The 24,076-nt window shown below is 47.8% G+C and overlaps 1 protein-coding gene across 1 annotated transcript; it reads right to left on the bottom strand.

Moving 5' to 3' along the window:
- Positions 1–11,210: 11,210 nt before the first annotated feature.
- On the bottom strand, positions 11,211–20,398 carry GAPDH (glyceraldehyde-3-phosphate dehydrogenase). Its single transcript, XM_088480908.1, has 12 exons — positions 20,344–20,398; positions 20,215–20,260; positions 17,709–17,808; positions 17,259–17,365; positions 16,167–16,257; positions 15,721–15,836; positions 13,959–14,040; positions 13,715–13,866; positions 13,482–13,560; positions 13,318–13,401; positions 13,140–13,237; positions 11,211–11,415 (listed from the first exon to the last, which is right to left on the bottom strand). The coding sequence occupies exons 2-12, from the start codon at positions 20,235–20,237 to the stop codon at positions 11,346–11,348; spliced, it is 1,002 nt and encodes a 333-aa protein (XP_088337034.1). The 5' UTR covers positions 20,238–20,260; positions 20,344–20,398; the 3' UTR covers positions 11,211–11,345.
- Between the last annotated feature and the right edge of the window lie 3,678 nt (positions 20,399–24,076).

Raw genomic sequence — 24,076 nt, 5'->3', positions numbered from 1 at the left:
CGGACTGTACTTGTACTGGCCTGTTTTTCAGAATATTCTGAGCCAGAGTGAGAGCTCTGTAGATGGCTCAAAGTTCCAGGATGTTGATTGGCAACGCTGCCTCGACTGGGAACCATCAGCCCTGGAAGGAGTGCTAGCCGGATACTGCACCCCACCTTCGGAGGCTTGTGCCCATGGTGAGGAGAGCCCAGTCTGGGATCCAAAAGGGACGTCACTGGTTCAAATGGGAAGTCTATAGCCACCACGTTAGGGACAGGTGAACCTCTGGGGGGGAGGCTCATCATCTGGGATTTGAGCAGATGGGGTAGGCAATTTCACCTGGAGAGGATCAGGTATTGGAGGGGCCTTGAGTGAAACTGGATGAACTCCATCATGTCAAAGGTGGACATCATTGATCCCAAGGCCATTGGGTTCTTCTGTCTTCAGACAGTTCAGTCTGTCTTGTTCATTGGGATCTTCCTGCCTGCAATACCAAGGTTAAAATGAGACCACTACCAGTCAATTATTAAGATAAGTCACCTAAGAGTTAATTGGATTAATTAGCTAACCAATCATCTATGCTCTGGGTGCTATTTAAACTGCCCAACTAATGGAGGTGAGCAATCCAGCTTGAAAAAGGCTACAGTCGTTAGCCGAAACGCGTTGCTGCTCCCTCACTGGCTATTGGAGATCCACCCTGGGCTGTTATTCTACACTGACCATTACCCGACTGGTTGACGGACGAGCGCAGCTTTTTCCAACTCAGTTAATCCAGAGTGACAGGGCAGCTTGAACACGTGAGCTGCTCGGGTCCAGCGCCGCCTCATAGGGTCTGCGTCTCCGGCTCAATTCACACCGTCCTGTGTGCTGCCTCCGTGATATCAAGACGGTGGCTGTGAGCATCTTGCGGCGGACCATTGCACTGACGCCGCTGTCGCCTATTGACCTAAGAGCCGTGAGTACTGTGGCAGATGATATATACTGGACTCATTCTTTCCTGCCCAAACATACAGCCTTAGACACAGGGTGTCAGTGAATACCCATTAACATTAATTTGCCGTGATTAGACACGGATATACGGGATTTTGACTATTAGCAGCCATCTGGATACGATTTTCTTTGGATATAAATTTTTATTCTGGTACCTTATATAAGAGTCTGATCAACTGTTTTTTTTTACTGTTGAACACACTGTGGGCCTAATTCAGACCCGCTCGCAAGCGGGTCGATGTTGGCCCAGTGCGCACGAGGGAGCCGGCTCTGTCGTGCGCATGAGCGAGACCCGGATAGCGTCGGCCAAGCTGTTGCTATGCGTCTTGCTACAAAGGGGGCGTGCTGTCGATGGTGAGTGACAGCACGCCCCCTTTGGGGGGCATGCCAGGGGCATGGCTGCCCAGACGGCGGCGTTCACATGGGAACGCCTACCATCTGGGGCCGGCCCCACTGACATCACAAGTGATGTCAGTGGGAGTGCTCTCGGCTCTGATAGACCCGAAAGCACTCCAGGGCTTGCGGCAACGAGACCCTACCACAAGGGTCTCGTCGCAAGCCCGATGGTCGCGATGGTCTTGACCATCACGACCATCTTTTTGGCCCATCTTTTGGTCACCCACAGCTATGCGAGTGGCCAGGAGGCCACTCTAAAATTAGGAAGGACGGCCCTGATTCAGAGCGAGCGCTCTGTCAGAGCGTCTGGCTCTGAATCAGGGCCTGTATTTGTTATTTTTTTTTTATGTTTAATAGGATTTATTGTACTGATTTTTCTTAATTACTCATGTACATCAAGTAATGTGATCCATGTGGTGCGATTTGGCTCCATTTAATAAATACTATATATTTTTTACTCTTAATTCATGTGTGGTATATTGATGTCCCAGCTTAAATATTAAAGCGCGGTGTTTCTCTTGTTTAATTTTTGTATGCGAGGTTGACAATAACCTCTTTTTACACTGCAGCACTAACATTTGATCCCCTTGCCCAATCAGCGCCTGGTTCTTTTTTCCTTTATCCTTTGAGAGGGTGTCAGGGAAGACTTTTTCCAGTTGATCAGCCAACCGTGTGTTTGTAGAAAGGTAATGGTTACCTGCAGATGGCGGTGAAGAGCCTCTGGAGAGCTTGCCAACAGCAAGAGATCGTCTAAGTACGGGAGCAGTCTGATCCCTTGATGATGAAGAGAGGCCGCCATAACTGCCATGATCTTGGTAAAGACAAGAGGGGCCGTTGAGAGGCCAAATGGCAGAGCCTGGAGTTGGTAATGTTGCTGCAGTGTAGCAAACCGGAGATATTGTTGACGAGAAGGCGCTATAGGTACGCGTTCTGAATGTCTAGGGATACCATAAAATCTCCAGGCTCCATAGCTAGAATAACAGAATGGAGAGTTTCCATACGAAACCTGGGCACCCTGATAAACTTGTTCAGAGACTCTGTGGTCTAGTGGAGTCATGGGCGCACCAGTGTCCACATCAGCGCTTCCGGTCTGTCTCCTGAGACCGGAGGCAAGACTGCATTAAGACGCAGGTCCCCGCAAACGGGGTTCCGCCTTACCTGTCCTCTGGCTGGGGTCCGGGGAGCCTGCTAGCTTGTCCCCCCTTGGAGCTCTGCCGGGAGTACCTAGCACAGGCTTGGTGTTACAGCGCCGCGGAGGGATGATGGGGCAGCAGCACAGACGTCCGGAGGACAGTCTGGTGCTGCTCGCCCGTTTCATAAAAAATAAATTAAATCATAAAATTAAAGCTTGGGCTGCATAAGGAGGCACTCTGTTATAATGGTGGTCCAGCTCCTGCCGGACACCAATGAAACTAAAGTGCCCTCAGGCTGTGGGCGGGGTATAGGGGGAAGGACCAAAGCATCCTGGGATTGAAAAGCTTTACCGTTGGTGTCCAGTCCCCCAGGTCCCACCTACACAACAATGTCTCCCTGCGGAGCCCAATGGACCCTGAAAAAGAAAACAGGGCGCATTTTAATGCAGACTGAGGCATAACTTCTTAATGGCCTGCTTCAGAGATTGGTGGCAATACAGCCGCACTCACAGACAGTTACACAATAGCGGTTGTGAGAATATGCAAATGCTGATCTCAGACTTCCCTTTGTGCTCTGCGGTGCGATGGAGTCTGTGAGCACTGAGACGCCCACTTTCAACCTGCGTGATTTGTGAATTTGCGGTGGATATTGTACAGACTCCAACATTGCCGCAACAGCGTTCGCACCATCACCATTTGCGGTAGTCTAGAGTCTAGCTACTCCTCTAATCCAACTAAACATGGCGACTGAAGCATTTTGCAATTGGGAAAGCAACAACATTCCCAGACACGCTCGTGATACCCCCATAACGCGCCAATGAAACTGACCCATTTTGCGATCACTTTAGGTCACCTCCCAGTCTCCACCCTGATACACCCAGAAATCGCATATGTCTTCTCAAGAGTGAGCGATGTCGTAGCAATTGCAAACGGGATAGGACACTTGGGTTTGCACGTGCGCAATAAGGATTTATCTGCCTTTTCGTGCATGTGCAGTAGCAAAAAAAACGCTTATCTTTGGGAACATTCGAAACCTCGTCCAACTCTAAATCAACTCCCATGATCCAACTTAGCTTGTGCACAAGTTGTGAAGTATGCACTTATTCCAAAATAGTATTAAAATTCTAAATCACAGGTTCTCAAACTCTGTCCTCAGGTCCCCAAACAGTGCATGTTTTCCAGGTCTCCTCACAGAATCACAAGTGAAATTTTTAAAAGATCCACAGGTGGAGCTAATAATGTGTCAGTGAGTAATGAATACACCTGGGCACCTGTTGGGTGACCTGGAAAACTGACCTGTGTGGGGTCCTGAAGACATAGGAGCTTATTCAGAGTCGGTCGTGAGTGCTGAGCACTCGCGACCGACTCGATGTTGCCCCACACCGCATGCGCACGACGGAGCCGGCTCCATCGTGCGCATACGCGAGACCCGGCTAACGACGGGCACTCCGTCGTTAGGGGTCTCGTAGCAGACGGGGCGAGCTGTCGAAGTTGAGTGACAGGTCACCCTCGTTTGCGTGCCCGACCAAACGGAGGCGTTCCAGTCGGAACACTTGCCGTTTGGCGGCAGCCCCACTGACATCATTGCTGATGTCAGTGGGGAACTTCCTGCTCAAACAGAGCAGGAAGCTCCCTTGGGCTTACGAGTGCCCAGACCCTACCCTAGGGTCTGGTTGTAAGAACCCGATGGTCGGGATGGTCTTGACCATCACCCATGTCGGTCGTTAGAGCTGTGGGTGGTAACCCACAGCTTAACGATCGACAAGGAGGCGGCCGTTCAGGATGCAAGCGGCCGCCCTGATTCAGAGCGACCGCTTGCATCTAACGACCGCCTCTGAATGAGGCCCATAGTTTGAGAACCACTGTTCTAAATTGTAATAACATTTTTTTTTTTTTAAAGAAACACCAAGGAAATGACAATTGTCACATCTACCGCAAAAATAAAAGACCAGGCACTGAAAATAGAGAGCTCATACCACAAAGCTGCAGGTAGCATCCAGAGCCGGACTGGCCATCAGGCACTTCTGGCATATGCCAGAAGGGCTGATGGCCTAAGGACAGGCTCGAGGAGGGGGTGAAACAAAAGACCCCCGTCCTCCACCCAACGGCTCCGAAACCATTAAGATTTCACGGAGCCGGAAGGGGTGGAGGCGTGTATGGGCCGGCGGCGGCTGTGCTGGGCCGAAAAGAGAAAGGGGCGTGCCGCAAGCCCAGCCCCCGTGACTCGCGGCACACCCCCCTCTACACGGAAGTGCAGGGCGAACTGCCAGGGCTGATATACAGCCCCAGTCCGTCCCTGCTAGCATCTATGTCAGTGGTTCTCAAACTCGGGCCTCAGGACCCCACACGTCACGTTTTCCAGGTCACCCAGCAGGAGCACAGGTGTAATCATTACTCACCGACACATTTTAAAAGATCCACAGGTGGAGATAATGATTTCACTTGGGATTCTATGAGACCTGCACAACATGCACTATTTGGAGTCCTGAGGTCCGAGTTTGAGAACCTGTGATCTATTTACTGGGCAGAATTCCATGTGAAGGAAAGACACCTTGAAAAATTTACTAAAATGTGAAAAAAATAATAATAATTTTGGCATTCGTTTTTTATGGTGAATTGCAAAGACTGAGCTGCAGATATATCCAAGAGTGGAGAGAAATCGGGATCATTACAGTGTTAGGGCGGGAGTTGATTCTGGGCAAATACCTGCCAGCGTGTCAGAGTCAAACAGGTTCACCATCGGAAAAGAGCCTGTCGTACAGCTATTTATAGAACGCAAGCAAACCAGGTACCTCGTCTTTCACACAAGGTAGTTTTGTGCAATTCCCCCCTCCCCTTCCCCAACATTGTTGCTGACAGGAAGAACGACATGAGGCGAGAGCTGGTCAGACATGAATTCCTGTCAAGAGTCCCACGTGCGCATAGAATGTAATGCAACAGTACCTGCCAGCAGAGGGAGCCTTGAATCAAATGGTTCCCAAAACCTAGATTCACCACCAGCCCTCTGCTAATAAACACTAGGCCTAGGATCACCTACATGGTAAACCATTGCTCTGACTGAGCGCTGTACCCAAACCACAGCGATGCAGCATTAACAACTAAAACCCTATTATATGTAACATTTATCAATATTTATTTCTATTTTCATGCATATACAGTACCTTAGGGCCAGTGTCTCCACAATTTCTCTTTGTCTACACGCTTTATGTCCAATTCAGGAGATTCACACCCCAAATTTATGCAGTACATACAGTATATCTACGGCCCGATTCCCAGAGATCCTGATGCCGATCCGGTTCGCCAATCAGCGATTTGTTGGGGGATTGGCAAAACCCAGCACGTTAAAAATCCCCAACTATGATCATTTTTGGGTCAGAATTGGCAAACCAAGAATGTCCAACTTGTTGAATTTTGCCGATGACCAGACCTAGTAATCGGAAGAACAGGGAATTGGCCCGGAACACTACTGATGTATGGTCCCAATAGGTAAATATGCAGGGGACCAGCATTTTTGCACGTTACATTACAAATATGTACCCCCAAAAAGGGTTGTTAGAAATGCCCTGGATGCGAGCAGTCAGCGATCCGTCACTGACAATCACGTTCCCCTAAATACAGTTTGGTATAAAATAGAACATGTAGCTCCATTAGCAAGTGACCATCATTGGAAAGCAGGTGGGTTTAGCCTCAATACAGTTTCACCTCATGGTTGTGGTGAACTCATTGGCAAATATATGTTACACAAGTGTTAAAGTGCAGGATGATGTAGTCTTTGTAGCTGTATTGTACATCTTTAGTATTGTAGTGGATTATATTACATATGTAACATGTAATCTTGCATTGTACTGTATGTCACATGGGTGCTATGGTAACAGGCTGCATGATGGTGACATCACAGAGATAGAGATAGATATAGATATAGATATATATATATATATATATATATATATAAAAACAGAAAACCCAGCACTCACCATGTTTAAAGACTCACAATGATGTATAAATAAGTAAATAAATAATGGGGATTTGGTTCATGGATTGATCAATGCATATAAGCCCGCAGCCCACATCACGGGACCCCAGTTTCTGCAGGTCCTACACTATCCGTCACACTGATGGAAACCTGTTAGCTGCTATCACATAGTTTAGACTGAAAAAATGTTACCTGGTTTAAATCTCACCTGCCAGCTAATGACTTTTAAAGGTAAGGCAGTCACCTGACATAGCTTCTATCACACTACCAAAAATGCATTGATCAATCCATGAACTAAATCCCCATTATTTATGTACTTATTTATACATCATTGTGAGTGTTTAAACATGGTGAGTGCTGGGTTTTCTGTTTTTATTTATTTAAGCAATGTGGTCACAGGCAACTTGCACCCCAGTCCTGGGAATGGCGAGTGCAGGTCTGCACCCCAAATCTAGGAGTGGCGAGTGCAGTGGATTTCTGACTTTGTTTATGTTTATATATATATAACTTTTTCCACATTTTGTTATGTTACAGCTTTATTCCAAAATGGAATAAAATTAATTTTTGTCCTCAAATTTCTACACACAATACCCCATAATGACATGTAAAAAGTGAGATTTTTGCAAATGTAATAGAAAAAAAAAAAAATGAAGAAATCACATGTACATAAGTATTCACAGCCTTTGCTCAATACTTTGTTGATGCACCTTTGGCAGCAATTACAGCCTCAAGTCGTTTTTAATATGATGCCACAAGCTTGGCACACCAGTCTTTGGGCAGTTTCGCCCATTCCTCTTTGCAGCACCTCTCAAGCTCCATCAGGTTGGATGGGAAGCGTCGGTGCACAGCCATTTTCAGATCTCTCCAGAGATGTTCAACTGGATTCAAGTCTGGGCTCTGGCTGGGCCACTCAAGGACATTCACAGAGTTGTCCTGAAGCCACTCCTTTCATACCTTGGCTGTGGTCTGAGGTCAAGAGCACTTGAGCAGGTTTTCATCCAGGATATCTCTGTACATTGCTGCATTCATCTTTCCCTCTATCCTGACTGGTCTCCCAGTTCCTGCCGCTGAAAGACATCCCCACAACATGATGCTGCCACCACCATGCTTCACTGTAGGGATGGTATTGGCCTGGTGATTAGCGGTGCCTGGTTTCCTCCAAAGAGTTCAATCAGACCAGATCATTTTTTTTCTCACGGTCAGTGTCCTTCTTGTGCATTTTGGCAAATGCCGGGCAGGCTGCCATGTGCCATCTGGCCACTCTACCATACATGCCTGATTGGTGGATTGCTGCAGAGATGGTTGTCCTTCTGGAAGGTTCTCCTCTCTCCACAGAGGAATGCGGTTGTTCTGACAGAGTAACCATCAGGTTCCTGGTCACCTCCCTGACTAGGGCACTTTCTTCCACGATCGCTCAGGTTAGACAGCCGGCCAACTCTAGGAAGAGTCCTGGTGGTTCCATACTTCTTCCATTTATGCATGAAGGCCACTGTGCTCATTGGAACCTTCAAAAGCAGCAGATATTTTTCTGTACCCTTCCCCAGATTTGTGCCTCAAAACAAGCCTGTCTCAGAGGTCTATGGACAATTCCTTGGACTTCATGCTTGGTTTGTGCTCTGACATGCACATGTCAAGAGTGGGACCTTATATAGACAGGTGTATGCCTTTCAAAATCATATCCAATCAACTGAATTGACCACAGGTGGACTCCAATTATGCTGTAGGAACATCTCAAAGATGATCGGTGGAAACAAGATGGACTGGAGCTCAATTTTGAGCTTCATGGCAAAGGCTGTGAATACTTATGTACACTTGATTAGTTCTCATTAAATTTGCAAACAAATCTCAAAAATGTTACACATTGTCATTATGGGGTATTGTGTGTTGAATTGTGGATAAAAATTTATTCCATTTTGGAATAAAGCTCTAACATAACAAACATGTGGAAACAGTGAAGTGCTGTGAATACTTTCCAGATGCACTGTATAAAGAGTATTAGCTGCCAGTATGTGTACTACGGCCCAGCATTGGCAGACATAAGATCGCATGTCTATACATCAGGGCTGCCCAGGAGGCACAAGATAGCACTAGGGTGATATTACAGGACATACTGCTATTGAAGGAGAAAATGGTCTACAACTCCAGCTAGGGATGGCCATTGATGATTCATCATTGGTTTATGGCAGATGTTGAATGCTTTTGCCATCGATGGCAGACAACCAGATTGTTTCCCTCCATCGATGGCCAAGCAAGGTTGTGTTTTTACAAGGTGCTGGGAACATTGACAATAGCTCTGCCCCCAGCACCTGCAGATCCCCACCCCCAGGATCTAATTGGCCCACAGGCCAGTCAGTCTAAGAACAGGGATGACCATCAGTTGGTGAAACCATCAATGGCCATTCATTGCATAGTTTATAACCATCAATAGCGATTTGTTATAAATCACCATCAATGAAAACCACAACATCCATCCCTAACGCCAGCCGCTGAGATGTTAATACAGCTTAACGTTATGGCTTCCTGTGTCACCTGCACATCTCCCCCTAAAAGCTGAGTCACTGAGCAGCTATCACTACACCAGGGGTTCTCAAACTCAGCACCCCACACAGGTCACATTTTCCAGGTCACCCAGCAGGTGCATTCATTACTCAACACATTAAAAGATCCACAGGTGGAGCCAATTATTTCACTTGTGATTCTATGATGAGACCTGGAAAACATGCACTGTTTGGGGGTCCTGAGGACAGTTTGAGAACCTGTGCACTACACAATGCCAACACTGCCTCAGTTACAATGCAACACCAAGAGGTGGGTGTATCAAACCTACTGAAATGGAGACATTGCCTGTATCAAGCAGCATCTAGCCATCATTTATCACCTTCTATAAAGAATGTTGAGCAGATTTGTTGCTATAGTAAAACTTTAAGGGTTTGATAGATCTCCCCCCTTAGACCTTTGTAAATAGCAATTTGTTAGAGGCATACACTCAGCATAATCAATCCATGTGAGCATTTGTACTTGACAAGTTATTGCCCAGCGTTAGTGACATGGGATGCAGTGTGATCACACAAGGCAGCCTGGAGTCCCACCAGTAACATGTCCCATCACTGCCCATACAACAGATGAGGTAAAGAACACAGAATCACTCATTGGAATGAAAGAGGCAGATGCCTGAACACGTTGTATCCCGGGAGATTAACATGCAGCATTTTTTAGTTACAGAGCCCCAGGTGGTACAGCCTCTGCCATGCTCATTTATGGAGAGAATAGCAGGGGTATAACTTTATGCTTTCCGCTATAGACCAGACTCAAATTAAGAACATACTCCCCCCACCAAGGGCTATAACTAAAAGGTTTCAGTTTAGGGGCTGCTAACCAGGCCCCCCCCCTGCACAGTGACCCAACTCCAGCCGGGCACAAACTCAAACTGAGGTGCCTGTGGCTCGGGGGTGGGGTATAGAGGATGAACCCAGTGCATCCTGGGAGCTAAAGCATTAGCTGTGTGGTGCCTGTGGACCCAGATTTACCCCAAGGTCACCCTGTGGACCCTGAAGAAATTGTGATGTTTTCCTGTTGCCTAGGTACAGTGGAAGCTGCCATTTTCTGGGCTAGCCTGCAGTTACTGAGAAGACCACCTAGTAAATTAGAGTAATCCTAGTCTCACAGGCCATCAAGCCTATTTCCCAAAATACAGCAGCATATACAGATGTAACATACATCCATGCGCCAAGTCATGTTATACATAACATGTGAGCGCCAAGTGTCTTTTCATGAGATACTCCCTACATGTGGGGGGGGGGGGGGGGGGGGGGGGGTCTTATTTGCAAAGCGATGCAGCTAGGATGCACAAGCAGCTTCTGCTGTATTACAATATACGGCATGCCTATATTGTGTGCCTGCATCTGCCCACTCACAAGCTGCAGACCATTTTATGCAGCATAAGCCGAGAATAAGACAACGGAAGGGAAAAGTTGTATGAAATGTATGCTCGGCCCTAGAGACGCTGCATGACCTGACAGATGTTTAGAGTATAAGGTGGTTAGATGTATATGGACACATCTGCCAGCCTCAGCCCTGTATCTCATGCAGATCCAGGCTGCACCCACTCAGCAATGTCCTCCCTTTCCTCCAAGCCTTCAGCACTTGTCTCTTTGGACAGCTTCTCAGATTCCAGAGCCACCCATGTAACCTGTTCTACCAATTAAATCTCCTCTATATGACCCACACATTACATAGGTAATCTTACACTCACATCCCACTGACCCCAGGCTGATGTCACTGTCTGGATCATTCAGACCACCAAAGAGCCTATGGCTGGTCTGATTGGCAATATATAGCACTTGTGTATTTATGCCGATTTCCCTATAGAGTGCAAGCTGGTGCAGTGCCCTCACCTATTCTTTTATTACAGCTTGGTTCGATTATAAATGGAATATGCTTGTGCTATGCAAGCCTACTGCATAATGCCAATTCATTAAAGCTTGTGTAAATGATGCAAAGCCACAAGGAAAGCTGTGCTACAGATGGAGTAGAATGTATTGGAGAACTGCACAAGACTGGTTTCAATTAACAGAACTGTCCTCTACTATAGGAGGTATTAAAGACATAACATTTCCTCACTATAACCCTTTAGTACAGGGGTAATAGCCTGTACTCCAGAGAAGGTCTCAGTATAAAGTCTGGCTTGTAGAATACAGAACAGCTCCCACCACTCCACAATGACGAGATGCAGACAGTGGTCAGTGTTTCACAATTTTATTTTTTAACACAGAAACTGACAGACAGACTAGTAGGGGGTGACTCCGGGCCCTTTGAGTGACAGATCACTAGGTGAAGATTTGGGCCCTGCAGTGACAGGAGAGGGATCGGTGAGATTATTCCTTGGTGGCAATGTAACTTAGGAGGTCAATGACGCGGGTGCTGTAGCCAAACTCATTGTCATACCTGGAAGGGAGAATTGTACACGAGTCTTTAGTGATGTGAACATTTTAATTGTTTAACAGTCAATGTCTGCCCACTATCTATAAACCATAACTTGGTTGAGATTTTAATTAGCCAAGAGGACAACATCAAAACACTTGATAATTACCTAGAGTTTAAATGTTCTTCCATCAGCTTTCAAAAATGACTACAATTTTAATGTTATAGAAAAAAAAAAAAAAAACTGACTTTCCCTTTATCCTTATTTTTTTGAATTTGTTATTTCTGTTGGTGTTTTGCTGGGTTCCTGGCTCCTATACACCATCTATTTGGTCATAACACTTGCTGGGGTTGTCACTCATGTATTCAATGACTTATTGTGATGTGCTGGACTAGTTTGATTTGATTGCAAATATTTCTCATGACACGCTACCATGTAACAGATTGATGTGTTATTCACTTTTTTTTTTTAAGTTCATAAATCACAATTCTAAAAACAAAAAAACAAAACCCATTTGGGGCGATGCTGCCATATTGTGGCATGACCCAATTACTCCCAAGCATCTAGTGATCCTACTGGCAGTAACTCAGTGGCTCAAGACACTTAAAGCAATATTCATCCAGCCCCCTGACTTAGAGCCGTATTCAATTTGAGCCGAGCAGTGTTAAGTTAAAGCGGCCTGGACTGAACGCAGACTTCGCCCATTTTGGAGGTGGAAAAGTATCACGTGTGCACGCCAAACCCCGAATTCAATTTGAAAGGACGCTTAAATGGGACCCAGCGATACTTTAACAAGCAGAAAGTACTGTCAGTTTTGAGGAAATCAGCCCGACACCCCCAAATGCTCTGACATGGTACCCCCCAATTTGGCTTGCTGAAGGCATTTGGTGTTTTTAAATGGGCTCAATAGCGTTTTTCTATACCTGATGCAGAATAGTATTTAGGAGTATTTTTCCCAGAAAATAGTTATCCAGCAAATTTGGGGTACTTTAAAATGGGGGTCAGCATATTTAAAAGTTGGAAAAAAAAAAAAAAAATTGTGAAAAATCCACCTGCAATCAACCACCACTTGGGGACCTCCCAGAGTCAAGTTCGCTAGTTTTTAAGTTTGTACCCCAACATTTTTTTTTCTTCAAAGTAAATTTTTGGGGCGTCCTTAAGTTCTCTTTAAACAGATTACCTTTGGGGGACTGTCTGAAGGCTGCACAGGGGTTCCTGCAACATTGCACCCCAAAACCCCAATTCTGCATTTTTTTCCCACCTGCTCTTCATAGGAGATACTTTACCACCTATTACATTGACTTTCTGCCTAGGAGGAAAGTCTTTCAAATTGTATACGGGGTAAAATCCAAAACAGGAGATGACGTCATCTGCGGTAACTTAACGCTTCAAATTGAATACGGGCCCTAGGCTACAAGTAATCAACGGTGAGGTTTTCCCATTACTCAAGCTATTGTTTCTATGGTGCCGCCAGGGTTCTGTAGCAGCTTTCATAGGCATTAGGATAAAAGTTACATTATATAGGGGGACAAAATATAGAATAAAAACCAGAGGGTGCGGCTTATGAGGGTCCTACCATTTCAGAGGGGTATGCTGGATAGAGTGGGAAAGTGAAGAGATTAGGGGTTTGTAGGCATGAAGCTGGCACAGATTGGGCATGGGAGGAATCCTGTAGGCAGCGGTCCTGGGCAGAGGGGAGTGAGCATGGCTTGTGTGTTACTAGACTGTGCCCAGTTCTCATACTCACCAAGAGATCAGCTTAACAAAGTTATCATTCAGTGCAATGCCAGCCTCAGCATCAAAGATGGAGGAGTGGGTGTCTCCATTGAAGTCACTTGATACAACCTAATGAGTGAAGTACAGAAGTTAGACACTGCTGTAATGATAGTGTAAAGAGCCCCCCCCCCACCCATCATCATACATACCGCATCCTCTGTGTATCCCAGGATTCCCTTCAGTGGTCCTTCAGCCGCTTTCTTCACTGCAGCCTTAATTTCATCATATTTGGCCTGAAAAAGGAGAGAGTACGTTTATTAGGTTATGCCCCACTCAGTAAGGATCACGTATCTGTAAGCGGCCTGGTACTTACAGGCTTCTCCAAGCGACAGGTCAGATCAACTACAGACACGTTTGGGGTAGGGACACGGAGAGCCATTCCAGTACACTTTCTGGAGGAGAGAAGACCAAGCACAAGTCAGCACATCCACAAAGAACCCCATTTACCCAGGCCCACAGATCGCAGCTTATACATGGCTCTCTGCCTTCCAGCCATGTTGCAGGAGGGCGCATACAAGTCAGAGTTACCCATGTGACCACACCTACCCATTCAGAGATGGGATGACTTTGCCAACAGCCTTCGCTGCACCAGTTGATGCTGGGATGATGTTCTGGCCTGCGCCTCTGCCATCACGCCACAGTTTTCCAGATGGTCCATCAACGGTCTTCTGGGTGGCGGTGTAAGCGTGGACGGTGGTCTGAAGGTGAAGGATATTGGTAGTCAGCCCTAGGTTGTTCTATCCAGTTAGTGCTGTGACATGTAGCCCTCTAAAGTGTAGGGCGTACTCACCATCAGTGCCTCCTTGATGCCAAAGCTGTCATTGATGACTTTGGCTAGGGGTGCCAGGCAGTTTGTGGTGCAGGAGGCGTTGCTGTGGGAAGGAGACAGGGTTATTTTAGAAAATAAGGGCCAATGCCAGTATTCAGAGACAGCACTTCTGATAAACATTACAAGGCCTGACGCAAATGTGCCTCATGCCTCAGCGAGGAGATACAATCCTTGTACTATGGATAGCTATTCCAGAGTAGCACATTTAAATTCACTGGTCTGGATGACTCCCTACAACTTACTAAAGTTGCCTTGTCTGGCTACCACGGCCCTGTTTTACACAGGCCAAGCAACTAATGTCAAACGCTTTGGTAGAATGATGTCTAATACTCTTATGGTCAGCACCATATGGATACAATTTGTACTTGGGTTATATTGTATATCTCTTTGCTAGAATTCCACTCATTTAATGCAGGTAGGAGGCATGTACAGGTCTACTTTATCGTGTAATGAGCCCTTTGTATTCAGTCCTGTGACACTGCTGATCCAGTTTTATCCAAATAATGTTCTGTATCTATAGGCAAGACATCCTGGAGCAGATCACTAAGGCTCTGGAGAACAGCACACTAAATGCCTTAAGGGGTAAACTATAAACTAGAGTTTATTTTAATTTATTTATTAACAGTTTCTTATATAGCGCAGCATATTCCGTTGCGCTTTACAATTGTAAACATTAGACCAAAACTGGGTAACAGACATATAGGTAGGAGACATTACAATAACCAGTATCTCAAATTGAAGGTTACTCAGGGTCACAGCACCTGGTAATTAAGCCAAGGATGTATGCCATCGTGCCTACTGCAATACAGTCCAATTGTCTGCCATCACCTAGTCACTGCTGGGACAAGCACTCCATGCAGGACGAATCATGGAACTTTTATACTCACTAACCTGGAGTCAGTAGCTACCAATTGTGCTTCTAAGCCTGTATTCTTGTTTGGTTTGTGAATACCCTACTTTATACTAGTGTAATTGTATGCATGTGATCAGATTGCTGTGAACCAGAACACCTGGATGAAGTATTTTGTAGACAATTAAAACAAAATGTACATCAGTAGATGATTCTCATAACAGCCTCAAGTGTTCCAGAATCAGGCCCCCTGACCCTGGATGCTACCAAGACCCTCATACACTCACTGGTTAAGTCCAGGGAGGTTACAAGAGTTCAACCTGGCCAGATAGTCCTTTCCAGTTCTACATCTAACCTTCAGAACCCAATTCAAGCTACTCTTAAAGCCCTAACCCAATGGTCTCCCAATTACATCTGACCTGACCTCTTCACTCCACAAATAAATGTTACCTGTAACCACCAATTACTTCCTCCAACTCCCATCTCCAAGATTTTGCCCGTGCTGCTCCTTACTAATCCACAGACACTTAAGACCCACTTATTCAAAGTCATCCAGCCCTCATCTTAACCCACTGCTCCATCCTCAGTCTACCCCATCCATGTCACCCCTTAGGCCTGCTCTTCCCCTTTAGAATATAAGCCCTCATGGGCCCTCTTCGCTCATGTGCTTCTATTACCCTTACTCATACCACCAACACCCCACTACTGCCCCTAACACTTGGCTGCCGTTACCTTACCGCTCATTGAGAGTTATGATTGCGAATGTAGCATAGTTTATAGACCATGTGCTTATCCTGCATCATTTTGAACAAAGTCGTTTGTTTATGAGCTGCAGAAGCCTGGTGGCACCATATAAATATGGAGAATCATTACCTGATAACGGTTAGAGAGTTGTTATAGTCTGTATGGTTCACACCCATAACGAACATTGGAGCGTCTGCAGATGGGGCGGAGATCACAACACGCTTTGCGCCTCCTTTCAAATGAGCCTGGGGTAGAGACAATTTGTGATTTCCATGTAGCAAGAAGCAGAACAGTGCATGCAGGAGACGGTTAATGAGGCGGCATTCAGAAGGTCGACAATCATAGCCAACAGCTTATTGGTAACCAGAATACAGATACGTAGTATTGTTAATACAAGTATTTTAACTTTAAACATTCTTTACCACCACATTTATAGTTATAAGAGACTGTTACAATAGTTACAGCCGACAGCATCTGCTGTCGGCAGTGTCATTTGTCATTCAGAACGTGGACAAGTCATGCATGCGTTAGAGGAAAGCATTACGACAAATTGGGCCATGATGAAAGCTACTTACAGAGGCTTTGTCTATGGTTGTGAAGACGCCAGTGGACTCCACCACGTACATAGCTCCAGCATCTCCCCATTTAATGTTGGATGGGTCCCGTCTAAGAGAAGACCAAGAACAAGTTAGGGTAAGAGTAGAAAAGGCAGAGTCCCTCAATAATCAGCCATGCTGGGCAGCTCAGGAATACCAGATAACATGAATGGAGGAACCATGTAGGAAGTGAATGGCTGTAGCGACACATTAATCCATATTTGTGGGGAAGCTGGAATAGTAGTTTGCCAGATACTAAGTACTTCTTGACAGCAGCGCTAAGCTGCTATAGCCATGGGAATTAGTCTCCCCAGCCCTGTTCAGGTCCCAGGGCCCAACAGATACCCATACCATCAGCTACTCACTGCATGCAGAGCTGCTTACACATTACAATGCAGTTTTTTCTACTAGTACCCAGAAACAAGACAACCTGGTACCATGTAGCGAGATAGTGACTGCATACATATTGCATCATAATATATTGTTACCCCCACCATCGTCCCATCTGTTGTGCAGCACATCAGATGGGAAGAGATTGCACAATCCAAACTATGAATGGGTGCACACACTATCAGGGGGTGGGCAAATAAGCAGTCCTCCTGCTGCTGTGGGACTACACATCCCAGCATGCCCCACAGTTCTGCATCAAAAAATGCTAACTGTGGCAGTGAGTGCTGGGATCTGTAATTAAACAGCAGCTGGAGGGCCTTCTATTGCCCACCCCTACACTATATGATGGTTATTGTGACTGCAACTCAAGATTGGCCAATATAATTGTATAGAGAGTGCCCAGCTTAAGGCACTACATTTAGTACATAGGTGACAGATACACCAAGGGCTGGATACAGTTACAGGCGAGCTGCCATCAGCATTGCACATTATACAGCTAGTTACTGTGGCCAGTTCTGCTTGCACGTCCATGGGCTGTGATCAGAGCCAGTCTTCCATGCTCCATTAAACCCAGCCCCAAGTGTAATAAGAGGGCTTCCTTTACAGTGCTGAAGTCAGTGCTCCGCAGCTGCTTACATTATATATTGCATTACAGTAAGACAGCCCATAGAATGCACTCACTCTGCTGAGACGGTGATCTTGTGGCCGTTGATGACCAGCTTTCCATCCTCAGCCTTCACATCTCCCTTGAAGCGTCCGTGAGTAGAGTCATACTTGAACATGTACACCTGGGTGAGAGGAGTCACAAAGGCCATTTTTAGACCAAATCATTTTACTAGTCGAGTTCACAGGCCAGCACAGCAGCCCCACTAACAAGCCCGTATACACAGCTGACATGGGGCTTTACTGCCGCAGAAATAGGGAGCATGAGGTGTGCGGCACAAGTCCCAGAATGCACTGCAGGTTTGCCAACTATTTCAGCAACACTAGAGCCACAAGTTACCCAACTCTGGTTTACAGTGACAGCACCCAGCGGGAGGTGACGAAAACCAAGCCACCAAGACTGAAATCGCAGCTTTAATCAGATATCAGCCCCAACCCTCCCCCATATCCCCAAACGTGATCACATACCATATAATTCAGATCAATGAAGGGATCGTTAATGGCCACAACGTCTACTTTATCACTGGCGACAACAGCGCGGGTCACCAAACGCCCGATACGGCCAAATCTGACGAGAGAAGAGAGGTAAATGGAGGGCTAAAAACACATATGCTGTGGCACATAGGGCCTGGCAGTATTCCAAGTAGCAAACCAGTTGGACAAGGTAAAAAAAAAAAAAAGAGCAGATTCAATTAATCGTATCAGCCACCAGGTCCTGTTCCAGCATCTTCCACGTAACCCGAGCTGGTGCTGAACTGAATCAGCCAGCAAGTGTCTGCAGTTGGCATCTGTGCAATATGGCCTCATGTGAGATCTATGCAAGACAAAAATCCACACACTAATGCAGGCCTGGCCAACCTGTTGCTCTTCGGCTGTTGTGCAACTACTAGTCCCAGCAGTGCCAGTTTTGCTAGAACTGTGGCAAGACATGCTGGGACTTTTAGTTTAACAGCTGGAGAGCCAGGCCAGCACTAACGCATAGCACTCACTGGTGACAGATACTTTGGGCCAAGCACAAGTTTAATGTTCTGTAGCGTAGCCCAACAATTCCTAGCTTCATTTATTCACTGTATTTGTGCCATGAAAGGCAGTTATGGGACTGGTGTTGTCCTATGTGCACACTATGGGGGGGGGGGGGGCGCAACTCCATTACAGAGGGTTCCTAGGTATATAGAGGGGGAGAGGCCCTGGTTATAATCATTTAAGATTTAAAGGGCCAGGCCCCAGACATCACCATCTACACCCCAGGGGGTGAAGGAGAAACAGGATTTGGGAGCATATCTGTGTGGGGGAGGAACATGTGCCGCTGCATCTGTTCCAACAGCACCTCGCTACCTAGTCCCATTAATAGTATGGACTACACCCCCCATGATTGACTGTTGGCACATGAAGCATAGTTTGTAAAATAATTGGGGCACAGACATCTGCAGGGGGTCCTGCCCATTCCCGCCAACAGATTCCAGCAAAATGTAGTTTTGTGGAAGATTGTATGTTAAACATGACACCAAGGTAACATGACAACTAATGCATAGCAACAAAAACAATACTCTGCATACCACTATAGAAGCATAAGATGTATATTTAGTGGCCATTAACACATGTACAAAGCCTTATTGTGGAGTCTGCTGCCAGATTTTACATAGTCATTGTTGAAATATGACCTTATATGGTAAGGCTTTATATAAGCACAGGCATCACAGCCTTTCTGCAAACTGGAACAGTACCCATTACAGGAACAGTGCCACAGCTAGCATGCCACCCAGGAGCAGTGCCCTGCAGTATAGAGAGTACTACAGGAGTCAGCTACGCTGTGCCTGGGGTCTCCACCCCCCTGTCTGAGGCAAAGTTCAGCACTCTGCATAACATGCACAAACAATACACAGAGGGGGTAAAGTCCAAGAGGAAAAACAAGCCGGGCATCTCCAGGACCCAGCATGACAGTAACTGGTAAGCAGATGCAATGCCTACAGTGCAGCTTGGCACACCGAATAACCCTGTAACTAGGATAACAGCCAGCCCCCTCCTTACCCTGTGCTGGGCAGCTGCCATACCCACTATTAATAGGAGATCTACATTAGCTGAAAAGTGTGGGGGGGGAGAATCAGAGGACAGACTGCTCTTGACAGAGGTCATTTTGGTCACATCACTGCAGGTCTAATGCATAGTCTCCTCCATAGAATAATCCAGATAGCAGAATAAAATACCAGGGGACTCCCCTATGTGCAGCTTAACCAGGATGTGAGTCAGCTCGCACACTCCAGTCATTCAGTTACTGCGAAGGGGGAGGTGGAGACTGCTGCAGACTCCCCCCTGGAGACACACCCCTGTATGAAGCAGGTATGATGCCAACGAACACAGGGACCACAATCCCCAGAGAGACAGGGATGAGACCACAACCTTGGGACATCCTTGAGATACAGCAGATGGGGGGGGGTTTGCAATCAGAGAGGGAGGTGCAAAAGGAGACTGCAGAGGAAGAGAGGGGGCAGCAGGGGTGTGACTCATGGGGGACGTGACAAGAGTCCATGCTACATGGCTGCTCTGGTTGGCAGCAGTGGACATGAAGCAGCCATTTTAAGAGGCTGCACACATAAATGGACCAGTAACCTGGGGCCTTGCATCTTATCTACATGCATCTATGCAAATGGAGCATCCTCAGGGCATGCACCCAGGGGCCTGAAACCATGGTTACTATAAAGACTAGACTGCAGAGAATAGGTCATAAATAAAGAGACTCAAATACAGGGATGACCCATAGACAAATATCAATCATTCATGGACAATTAGTTATTTAAAGTGATTTTACAGGATATTGTAGAGCAGAGGTTAATAGTGACTAATAAGGCAGTCAGTTGTCCATTTACTAAGTTGTCTAACAGCACCATATACCATTCATACTGCACCATCCCACACAGGATTACATAAACCCATGCAGATGCATTCCACCATTAAACTGAACAGCAGCTGCACTCACCCGTTGATGCCAATCTTCACCATGATGCTGCCTGTAGTTTCTGCTCCTGCAATAGAATGTAGAGGAGGCGGTTACATCGCTGCAGCCACGCCATTCACCCTCCCACCACCTGCCGCACACCCAGCTCACCTCTCACTATGTCCTGCTGCAGAGTGACTAACAGCCCACCGGACACGCCTTATATACCCAGCCTGGAGGGGACACCGCCCACCAACAGCTCCGCACCAATCACAGGCCGCGGAGACAGCCTGTCACTCACACCTTCTGTCATTTCCAGAGCTGGCTACGTGCTACCGTAACACCGGGTGCAGCCGCGCACGCTGATCTCTGGGTCTGTCCTGATGCTGTGTCCCCACACCCCCCTTTGTCATTACCGTAATGTGTGCGAGCTTGGAGTGATCCGCAGCTTCCTAATTACTGTGTCACCCTCATCTTGTCCAGCAGCCCTAAATAATCCCCCTCTCTCTGCACATACCTGTCTGCAATATCACCTGCCCTCCCCCCTATCCACATCTAGTGCAGCATCCTATTTCACTCTATTACACCATTCACTCTGTCACCACCCTCCAGTTACACTCACTGTGTAATATATGTGTCTCTGGCTCTTGTCTACAGATCACCAGCCCCTATAACTCAGGGACAAAAGGTCGACACACTAATAGACAACATACAAGAAGGTCAGCAGGGTTAAAAGGTCGACAAAAAATGGTTGACACATGTTTTTGAGCTTATTTTTAGGGTTGGGGTTAGGTATTTACCACCAACAGGTGTATGTATATGTGTATGAGAGAGTGATAGAAATGGTGAAGGAGAGGGAACACCACACCTGATACTGGGGGTGTGAGGTTATATGATGTTTTGGCTGACCTTACATGGCTTACATGGCGTGTTACCATGACACGACACCAGGGGCTGGCTAGCAACTTTTAGCCTGGGGGGCGAATGCATGCAGGCGGCCCTGGCAGAGGAGTAGTGTGTAGCCAGGGTGCCCGGAACACGTGCGTGCTACGGCGTTCCCCCCCCCAAGTGTTCCAGGGAGGAGGCGGATCCATATGAGATTAATGGTAAAAAAAAAAGATTAGGGGCAGCCCCCTGTAGTGGTGTCCATATGCAGTGCCCCCCTGTGCCCCAGGAGAGGACCCCCTTATGCAGGCCTCCAGTAGTGCCCCCAGTAGTGATCCCCCTTATGCAGTGCCCCCAGTAGTGGTCTCCCCTGTGCAGTACCCCTTGTGCCCCCAGTGGTAAGCCCCTTATATAGTGCCCCCAGTAGTGGATCCCCCTTGTGCAGTGCCCCTTGTGCCCCCAGTAGTGGTACCCCCTATGCAGTGCCCCCAGTAGAGGTACTCCCTATGCAGTGCCCCCAGTAGTGGTACCCCCTATGCAGTGCCCCTTATATAGTGCCCCCAGTAGCAGTCCACCGCCCATGCAGTGCCCCCAATAGTGGTAACCCTTATGTAGTGCCCCTTAAATAGTGGCCCCAGTTGTAGTCCCCCCCCTATACAGTACCCCCAGTATTGCCCTTTATATAGAGCCCCCAGCAGTGGTCCCCCGATGCAGTGCACCCAGTGGTACTCCCCTCCCCCCTATGCAGTGCCCCTAGTGGTAGTCCCTTACCCCCTATGCAGTGCCCCTAGTAGTAGTCCCCTCCCCTTGTAGTGCCCCTAGTAGTAGTCCCTCCCTTGTAGTGCCCCCAGTAGTAGTAGTCCCCCCTTGTAGTGCCCCCAGTAGTAGTCCCTCCTTGTAGTGCCCCCAGTAGTGATCTCCCCCTTGTAGTGCGCCCAGTAGTAGTCCCCCACCTTGTAGTGCCCCCAGTAGTGATCTCCCCCTTGTAGTGTGCCCAGTAGTAGTCCCCCACCTTGTAGTATCCCCAGCAGTGATCTCCCCCTTGTAGTGCGCCCAGTAGTAGTCCACCACCCTTGTAGTGCCCCACCTTGTAGTTCCCCCAGTAGCGGTCTCCCCTCTTGTAGGGCCCCCAGTAGTGGTCTCCCTCCTTGTAGTGCCCGCCCCAGTAGACACATGTAATAAAAAAATAAATAAACACTTACCTGAATCCCCGCTCCCTCCGCCGCCATCCACTCCTCCGTCTGTCCTCCCAGGCCGGCCCGCTCTGCATTATGGGAGAGACGTCATGACGTCTCTCCCATTACCCACTGCAGGAGCCCTAAGATGGAGCAGCTCCTGCAGCGGGCGCAGCAACAGTCAGTGAGAGTCTGACAGACTCTCATTGGCTGCTACTTAAAACAAACACATTGCTGCCGGCGCGGGTGGCTGTGTGTTTGTCAGTCACTCTGTAGCGCTGACCGAACTCCGTCTGGTCAGCGCTACATGCGCGGTGCAGGCAGCTGTGTCACAGAGACACAGACAGCCCGTGGCCCGCATGCTGCTGCGGCCCGGGGGGCACATGGCACCCTGCCCCCCGGCCCAGCCCGCCTCTGCACGACACCCATTTCTTGTCACATTCTTTTCCATTTCATATGCACCTTACCTATACGGTGGTTTCTCACAATATGGAACCTCTGAAGAAATTTATCCTCCCTGGGACGACGGCATCTTCAGTGGTTCAACCAGGCTCGTGCTCCCTGTGTAACTTCCTTCCCCCTGCGTCTCTCAGCCACACCATCATCTCACTGCATCATCTCTTAGCCACACCATCATCTCCCTCCCTGCATCGTCTCTCAGCCACACCATCGCCTCCCCCCACATCATCTCTCAGCACACCATCACCGTTCCCCCCCTGAGTTAACTCTCAGCACACCATCATCTCCCCCTGTGTCAACTCTCAGCACACCATCATCACCCCACCTCGTCATCTCTCAGCACACCATCATCTCCCCCCCTGAGTCAACTCTCAGCACACCATTACCTCCCCCCCTGTGTCAACTCTCAGCACACCATCACCTCCCCCCTGCGTCAACTCTCAGCACACCATCACCTCCCTCCCTGCGTCAACTCTCAGCTCACCATCATCTCCCCACCTCGTCATCTCTCAGCACACCATCATCTCCCCCCTGCAGCAACTCTCAGCACACCATCATCTCCCCACCTCATCATCTCAGCACACCATCATCTCCCCACCTCATAATCTCTCAGCACACCATCATCACCCCACCTCGTCATCTCTCAGCACACCATCATCTCCCCACCTCATCATCTCTCAGCACACCATCATCTCCCCACCTCATCATCTCTCAGCACACCATCATCTCCCCACCTCATCATCTCTCAGCACACCATCATCTCCCCACCTCATCATCTCTCAGCACACCATTATCTGCCCACCTCATCATCTCTCAGCACACCATCATCTCCCCACCTCGTCATCTCTCAGCACACCATCACCTCCCCCCTGCATCAACTCTCAGCACACCATCATCTCCCTACTGCATCATCTCTCAGCCACACCATCACCTCCCCCTGCATTGTCTCTCAGCACACCGTCACCACCCCCCTTCATTGTCTCTCAGTCACGCGATCAGCTCCCACCCTGCGTCATCTCTCAGTCATGCAATCAGCTCCCCCTTGCGTCATCTCTCAGTCCCGCGATCAGCTCCCTCCCTGCGTCGTCTCTCAGTCACACAATCAGCTCACCCCGTGTCGTCTCTCAGTCATGCGATCAGCTCCCCCCTGCGTCATCTCTCAGTCACACAATCAGCCCCCCCCTGCATTGTCTCTCAGGCGATCAGCTTACCTCCTTCGTCATCTCTCAGTCACGCGATCAGCCCCCTGCATCGTTTCTCAGTCACATCATCATCTTCCCCCCGCATTATCTCTCAGCACACAGACAGACACTGACACAGATACACACACACTGACACATATACACATACACACACACACTGAAAGCCTACACAGACAGCAGCCC

Source organism: Taudactylus pleione, unplaced genomic scaffold, assembly GCF_031769625.1.
Source record: "Taudactylus pleione unplaced genomic scaffold, aTauple2 ptg000258l, whole genome shotgun sequence".
Lineage (NCBI taxonomy): Eukaryota > Metazoa > Chordata > Amphibia > Anura > Myobatrachidae > Taudactylus > Taudactylus pleione.
This window is presented reverse-complemented; position numbering and strand designations above follow the sequence as displayed.